General features: G+C 39.7%; 1 protein-coding gene across 1 annotated transcript; it reads left to right on the top strand.

The window, feature by feature from the left end:
- The first annotated feature begins 1,260 nt into the window (after positions 1-1,260).
- On the top strand, positions 1,261-2,337 carry LOC140853768 (agamous-like MADS-box protein AGL80). Its single transcript, XM_073248712.1, has 2 exons — positions 1,261-1,914; positions 2,107-2,337. Exons 1-2 carry the CDS (start codon positions 1,420-1,422, stop codon positions 2,335-2,337), a joined length of 726 nt encoding a protein of 241 aa, XP_073104813.1. The 5' UTR covers positions 1,261-1,419.
- The last annotated feature ends 6,558 nt before the right edge of the window (positions 2,338-8,895 follow it).

Raw genomic sequence — 8,895 nt, forward strand, 5'->3', positions numbered from 1 at the left:
CATCTACTTCTCAAATTGGAATCGCATATTTTCATCTACAGTACATGTCACAATAGGTATCACCTCAATTTTAGACATAACATGAGTCTAATCCCTTTTCAATTTGAGTTCTATATTTAAGATATAAAGACTTTTGATATATATGGTGATAGGATGAATGCCATTATTATGATAAAAGATAAATTCTCTTTTCTATCTTTTGCTTCACTTCTCAATACTTTAGAAGCTCTGGGGTGGAGTTTGGGCGGATGCGTCGTATCATATCAAATTACCTTCCTAGGAAAAGAATGGTTAGAGGGTGCGAGCCAATTTTTTTGCTAAGTAATCCACAATTATTTATACGCCTAAGCTATTACAAACAAAAGGAAGAAATATACAAATTACTAGTTCTAATTCTGAAAACAAAGTCATGACATAGATCAAGCCACATATCACCTAAGATTCTCCATCAAGGTCCTTCAATTCTTTAATATTACACATAGGTTTTCGGTTTTTACTACCGATCGAGTCCCAGATTATTAATCCGAGAATCAAAAAAACTTCCACAAACTAAAATGGCTTCTGATTCACCGTACTCCGTGCAACTATGGTTGTTGATCCTGTGGAGCCTACCTAAAGATTCAGACCGGATTGATTGAAGTGGGTGATGCATTTTGGTATTTCTATGAGAAGCTTTACGGCACCCACAATTTTCAAATGTCAGTCGTCGGCATATTGTGCGCAACAAATTCTTATTAACAAGTTATAAGTTTTTAAGAGGACCAGCCTGGGTCCAGACATCTCTTTGATCTGATAACTAGTATCGCCGCCCTGCCTAACTCTACCAGCAGGCTCCTTCTTTTGCAATGCTTAATAAGATCTCCCAGGGCTAAATTCTTGTTAAAGCCATCTCTACCATAAAATTCGCATAATTTGCCCACATAATTCGTCCGCCGTTTATTTGGTGCCCAACCGGTCCGCTGCCAACGGAGTCTTTTTTTTTTTTGTTTTTGTTAAATAGTTTCGCTTTGCTTGTGGAAAGCTTGGAGAATTACCGAAGTTTCCTATAAAGGATTTTGTTCATTATGAGATTCTCGGGCAGAAGATGGAAACATGTCCCGATTGAGGCAATATGCACATCTAATCAAGTCCTAAACCTACTTAATTATATTATTATTTAAATGATTATGACACGATTATTGGCTGTCAGATACCCCTCCAATCAATCAAGTCCCCCGATTGCACGGTTAAAAACTTTCCTAATAATACCACCAGATTCTTCCAATGATTTTCTACCTTAATTCAATTCGTGAGTCACCGTTCCAATCGAATCTAAATTGCAGCGCATTTCTTGATATCCTCCGTCCCTCTTTTCCCTCTTTTTATTCTATAAATACCGACCGGACCCCACCCACCACGGAGTAGCTACCACCAGCGGCCATGGCTAGGAAGAAGGTGAATCTGGCATGGATCGCGAATAACTCCACCCGGAGGGCGACCTTGAAGAAGAGGAGCAAGGGGTTGGTGAAGAAGGTGAGCGAGCTCTCCACGCTCTGCGACGTAAAAGCTTGCCTCGTGGTCTACGAGCCCCAGGAGTCGCTTCCGGTCGTGTGGCCCTCCGTCCACGAGGCGGCGCGACTCGTGGCCCGCTTCCGGAGCATGCCGGAGATGGAGCAGTCCAAGAAGATGATGAACCAGGAAGGATTCCTCCAGCAGCGCGTGGTGAAGCTGCAGGACCAGCTGCGGAAGAATCAGCGCGAGAATCGCGAGATCCAGACGACGCTGCTCATGTACGAAGGCCTCGCCGGCCGGAGCCTCCACAACGTCGGCATGGAGGAGGTGGCGAGCCTCGCATGGATGCTGGAGATGAGGATGAAGATGGTGCAGCAGCGGATCGAGATGCTCACGGCGCAGATGGCCGAGCCGTCGAGCCACGTATTGCCGGCGGCAACGCAGATGGAGGAACCCACGCAGGTGATGGAGATGTTGACGGCGCAGATGGCCGAGCCGTCGAGCCAGGTGATGGAGATGGTGGGGGTGCAGATGGCGGAGGCGTCGAGCCAGGTGGTTCCCCCGGTGGCGCCGATGCCGGCGATGGAGATGATGGGGGTGCAGATGGCCTCGCAGAGCACCGAGGCGTCGAGGCAAGCGGTGCCACCGGTGGCGCCGCTGGTGCAGGGACCGATGCCGGTGATGAAAGAGAAGACGGCGATGGAGGCGGCGATGGAGGCGCTCCAGACGCCGAACTGGTTCGGGGACGTGATGGATCCTAACGGCAACATGATGCACGAGATGGTGCAGCCCTACGTAGACAATACCAACCCATGGCTTCACCCCTACTACTTCTCCTTTAACTGAAGATAATATGCATCTCTACTGCTACTGCTGGTGCTTTTAATCTTGATCGAGTCCTTCACTTTTAGTGACAATAACTCCAGTCTGACTTTCTCTTATGGTTGCTTTTTGTTAGGGTACTTGTTTTGGTCTCCTTCTTCCTGGGTATTCTCATGTTTATAAATAAATTTATATCACGTAAGGGTTTCTTCTATCATTAGCTTGCTCTCTCTCTCTCTCTCTATATATATATAGATATAGATAGAGATAGAGATATATTATTTTTAATGCTGAAGCACTGAAGCAATCGAGAAAGATCTACGTCCTTGGATGTTCTCCTTGCGACAAAGAGGTGTTTCTTCCTAAGGAACTCGGACTCGGTTTCCTTCGGAAATTTTCCCATGTGCTGGCCGATCTCTACATTTAAATCCAAAAATCATGGAACCACCATTACCAAAATTTAAGGAAGGGACTTGGCAGTGTAAGTATTAACCCACCGATCCAGAACTTTCAGAAATTGGCGCTAAATTTTTCCAAAGGCTGACTTATTACTTCACAATCTCTTTTTAATCAAATTATGAGTGGTATACATCATATATACATGGGAAAGATCTCTTGCAGTCCACCATTTTCTCAAGAAAAAAAAAAGGAAAAAAATAATTTATTCAGTTATAAGCCATTATTTGCTCATATGGTGTAAGCAAACAAACTATTTGTTGTCTTCTCCTTGCACATGAGCAGAATTCAGTATAGGGATGACAATTTTTACAACACCATATGAAATTTTTGTATTAGTGTTGGGCTTATATAGGTTCGTGTCGATCCGTTTATGACATGAAAAATTTCGTATCATGTCGCATGTTAACCTGTAAATCTGTTTATAAAACTTTTAATCTATATATGAGAAAAATATGTAATTTTATAATTTTTATGAAATAGTTATATTATTTTGCTGAAAAAATTTTAGACAAACTTATAGTTATGATTGTGGACTTGTTTGGTCCTTTATTGCTGGCATCTTTGTTTGGATTATTGATGTTTATTATGGTTGGTGCTTTGTTGGCATATTGTGTTATTGATATTTTTTAATCTTCATTATTATTGTGTATTTATATGATATTTGTGTGAGTTGTAATTTGCATGATTGTTGTTTATTTATGTGTCGAATATGTTGTTTAAATAGATTAGAACGAGTTTATTCATTAAAAAATTATATTTTATGTAAAATAAATTATTTATATTAAACGTATCGTGTAAACGTGTTAACTCGACACGATATGTTTAATAATCATGTTAAACAGATAATATGTTTAATAAATAGATTCGTATATGTGTTAGAGAATCTTGATATATTTATTAATTATATCATGCTCATGCTCTCTATAATCGTATTCATGTCAAAATCATGTCGACAAGATCACGGCGTGCGAACACAAATTGCCGCCTCTAAGATTTCCGTATTTGGGTGGTTATTTTTTGGGTTGATAATCATAAAAAGAATGGATTAATCTAGACATCAGATTCATTATACTAATGAATATATATATATATATATATATATATATATATATATATATATATATATATATATATATATATATATATATATATATATATATATATATATATATATATATATAGATAGAGAGAGAGAGAGAGAGAGAGAGAGAGAGAGAGAGAGAGAGAGAAGATGTTATGACATGTTTATGCTTATGCGTTTTTTCAATCTTTATGAGGTCTACTATGATTGTTTGCGAATGGGCCTCGAGAAAAGTATTTGAATGCATGGAACTGGTCATTGGTCATATTTTTTTATCCTTCATTTCCAAATTAAAGCAAAAAGTGGATGGCTGTTGGGAGACCCTAACAGCTATGAGGAAAGCGATCAGCTTTTATTTCTACTTCATGGTAGCAATGTAAGGGTTGAAAACACATTCTAAATAATGTCTGTCTGCAAAAATGAGTTGACAAATTTAGGACACATGGAAACTACACTGATATATTGAAAAAGATGAACGTTGATAGTTGTCTACCACAAGATTGCTAATTTGGTTTAGCAGCAGATAGGCCCTCTGTTGAGTGATATTAACTTAGACAACTAGCATTTGACAGATGATAATTATGGGTAGCAATGTACAGATGGCATGAATCTAAACTTGTATATGAGCAGTACATGTATATTATAATAATTGCAAAAGGATATGCGAAATTGGGCTTGTCTCAGTATTGACACCCCTCTATTATCGCTCAAATTAAGATTTTGTGTTTGAGTCTTGGATGGTGTATCCCTAGTAGGTATTTGGGTCTAACTATTTATATTATGGGTAGCTATTCACTTCCTTTTTCTCAAAGAAAAACAAACGAAGAAACTAAAACGAAGGTGAAGTTTGTACATGAGAAAACAAACTAGCATGTGCGATGCAAGTCAACTAGGGGGACAACGCATAGAGTGATTGATAAACAAGCAAATGCAATTTCAAAAACTTCTTAAAAGATAAAAGACTAGCAGATCATACAGCGCACGTAGGAAGGGGAACCTCATTGCATCATATGTCAGACAAAAATAAAGAGAACGGACACATACATACATCCTGAAAGCTAAGAATTCATCTACATAGCCTATATAAGGATTCATTTAAAGTTTATAAATCTTGAAGACTGGAACAAAATTCGCAATGCCTAGCTAAGGGGCCAAATAGGTCCATAATGGTTTTGAAGAGTGAAAGGAAGTGGTAGAATGCAACTAATTTCCTCTAGCTGTAGGCAAATCTGTAACCATCAAGTTTTCAAAAGGGAAAGAAGGTAGATATAACCACATAGGAAACAATCTAATTGACTAACGGCCAATATCAAATTAGATTTTATTTAAATAATTAATGAACCATCACTTGAAATCAGAAATTTGATCCTAATAATAAAAAGAAGGGAAAAGATACATACATCTATGGGAGCACATACATGTATGTGGTGGGCGTTTATATTTGTGTGTGCATACATAAATATATATACACAACATATGTATTAATGTACGTATGTGATAGTCATCAAATATGCAGGCCGAAGTAATCACAAGGAAGATAGGTCTCCCTCTTTTTCTCTTAAAAAGTCTATACATACATATATATGTACGTAGTGTGTGCGTGTAAGTATATGTGTATGTATGTATGTATGTATGTATGTATGTATATATATATATATATATACTGTTAAGGTGATCTGCCGATCGGATCAACCATTTCTCAAGCGAACACCCAAAGCAACTTGGCAAAACCACACCAGATGCAGGCTCAAGATCTCGATCCCGCACTCATTTCAAACCACCAGCTTGACTAGCCATCCGAGTGAAGCCCATGACAACGGCCACGACTAACAACCTTGATTTTATAGTCGGCAGGCAGACTTCTTTCCAAAAAAATGACCAAAATGTAGTCCAACGGCCTAAAAAATTAGGCCCGACAAACTTATAGATTTCAGCTAATAGCCTATGAGCTCAACCTCTAAATAAAAGAGGTACTAAGGGGATCTCAAGATAAGCGAGCTGAACTGAGACGAGGACCAGAAGAAGAGCACTCTGCTCTCCCACAACCTCTCTCTCTCTCTCTCTCTCTTTCTTTTCTCTTTACTGTTCCTAAAGCGCCAACTGACGTAAGCATTGAGGGTCTTCCGTCGAAGAGCCTCTGGCGAGTGTGGACTTTCCTTATAAGTCCCCCTTGGCATCTCGGACTCCCGATGGTGCTCACCTCTAGCCACATTAGCTATTTTGCAAAGCCCTACGGCAACAAATTGGCACTAGATAAAGGACCAACCCTTTTGGAGAAAAAAGAGAGCATTGTGCGGATAAGAGTATAGAACTCCACCACCTCCCACTGGCAATCCATCCATCATAACTAGAGCAATACTGCCCACAGTCCGTTGTAGTGCAACCTCTAGCTGCAATAGATTTATTGCCGCTCGATGCCCTGGTTCACCAGATCCAGGAGCTGATCAATTCTATGCAGTGGTTCCAACATGTAATGGAGCAGCAATGGTATTAGATGGAGCCAAATCCGTAGGTCGCTCCCTCTCACCATGATCGACGATTTCGCTCCCAGAGCCCGAGATCCACACACCTCCTAATGGCACTCCCATCATTCTCCTACCTTTATAACTCGCTCCTCCTTCCATCGGAGCTTGAGGATGGAGGCACATTTGTGGAGCTCTTCCTCCACTGACAATTCGATCTCGATCTATTCCCCTAGGCCTAAAAGATCTCGATGAGAAAAAAGGCTCAAGAAGAGAATCCAATACATTGAGCATTGCCTTAGTGAAGTTTAGAATGAAGCTCACTAGAGCCATGATGGCCTCAGCTTCAGTTCCTAACCACCATTCTCCAAGTCCATTCTGGATGAACAGATCCCAAGTCGATTCAAGATATCTTAGCTAAAGCTGTATGATGGTTCCACAGACCCCCTTGATTACCTACAGGATTTATAGAACCCTCAAGATGCTACAAAGTACCTTAGACACCCTTCTTTGCCTCGCCTTCCTGGCCACCCTTGAAAAGTCGACAGGGGCATGATACTGAAGACTCCAACTTGGCTCCATGCATTCATTTGAGCAGCTCGATAGGCAGTTCGATATCCACTTTGGTACTAGCTAAGCTTAACCAAGAAATTTTGACAACCTCTTCTCTCTCTGGTAGGAGGAGAGCAAGTCACTGCATGACTATGTCTCATCATTAAATGCCACCATGCTCGAGATCCACAATCTCGATGAGTTAGTGGTAATATCGATGCTCAAGTGAGGGCTACAGAATAAGTACCTCATCTTCTCCCTTGATAAGAATTTTCTATAGCACTATGCCGACCTATTGGTCCAAGTCTGAAAGTACATCCAGACGGAAGAAGTTTGAATGTTGTGCAAGCAGGGGGGAGGAAAGAAGGGTTCTGATAAGAAGAGGGATCGAAAAGATCCTCAAGCAGTCCAGGTCGAAAGAGAGTCTTCTTGACCACCAAAGAGCTATAGGTCTGGAAGCCACCCCTTTGTTCATTCTTCGATCCCAGATCCTGATGATGATTGAGGACCAGAGGTATCTACGGGGATCCGAGCTAATGAAGGCCCCTCCAGATAGGAGAAGCAAGAGAAAATATTACCGCTTTCACTGGAACCATAGCCATGACACCATGGAATGCCACTAGCTCAAGGATGAGATTGAGGTTTTGATTCAAAAATATTAACTTGGCAATTATGTTTAAGACTAGTGAAATCAAGCACCTGAAAGAAATCGTAGACGATTTCATGCATGTATTTTAAAATTTTTTCGAATAAATCACAATAGAGTGTAACTAGATTAATTATATTAATCAAACATGCATATGATCTAATTATTAAATCAATCTACTTTAGGATCTATGACATAATATATGACATATACAGAATCTACAATAAAAATCAGCATGCATGGATGTTTGCAGTAGATCAAATCTACCTCTATCTGAGTTCAAAACTTGATATCTTAGCATGGATCGACGATCGCCGTTGCTGATGAGCATGATAAAGAGATCATCTTTGGTTGCTTACAGTCGTATAGGATGTCTGATCTCTACAGATAGTCTACTCAAAGCTCCGATCTGATCGGCCTCTCTGGGAGTACTAGCTTGCGTGAAGTCCATATTGAAGGCTGATCTGGTTCCTTCCTTCAAAACTCTCGAATACTTCCAGAAGTTGAAGAAGGATCATTAGGAGGAGAATGTGGTAGAAGAAAAGTGGAGGTGATACCTCAACTCTCTTTTCTCTCTTCTCGAAACTCTAGTAAGAAGACCTAGGGTTTTCACACCAAATGACTTCCACCCAGAAGAGATCATGCCCCACCCCAATTGCTCTCAAGTTTTCACGACAAAAACCTTTCTCTGATGTCGCACACACCCAAAAAAAACCTTCATAAGGTTGGCATCCCATATGGATAAGGATAGGATGTTAGGTAGTTTAATTCAAACTTGAATTCAAAATTCAAGTTGAATTTCAAACAAAAAGAATCCAATCCTAACTTGAATTCAAAATTCAAGTTGTAAACAGCTTAATCCTCATCCAAAGGGGGTAACCAAGGAGCTTTTTTGTGTGGAAATGATTCACACAAATTAGAGATAGCATGAAAGATTTCTCGACATGGTCATGGGTTGGCGCTAGGGAGAAGTCCAATCTAATTGGACTCTAGGTTTTGGTTCCAACTTGATCTTCAACCATATCAAATTTGGTTAGACCCAAATGATAAATGAAATCCAATCCAATTAGCCTCCCTTAATCAAGTCTTAATCTAATTAGAACTTGATTGAACCAAAGTCCTGATCAAATTCGGAGCAACTCTCCCTTAGCGATTAGGTCATCTCATAACCTAATCGGGTCAAACCTAATTGTGTTTAATTTAATTATATTTGATCTGAACCTCAATGCTAAATTAAATTGAGCTAATCAACAATCTAATTATTAATTAATCTTTTATTAATTTATTAATACTTAAAAAATTATTTCATCATAATTTTTGCTTAAGATTAATCATCAATCATATTGACAATTATACCCTTGAACGATTTTCAATCATCGATC

This window comes from Elaeis guineensis, chromosome 14, assembly GCF_000442705.2.
Source record: "Elaeis guineensis isolate ETL-2024a chromosome 14, EG11, whole genome shotgun sequence".
Taxonomy (NCBI): domain Eukaryota; kingdom Viridiplantae; phylum Streptophyta; class Magnoliopsida; order Arecales; family Arecaceae; genus Elaeis; species Elaeis guineensis.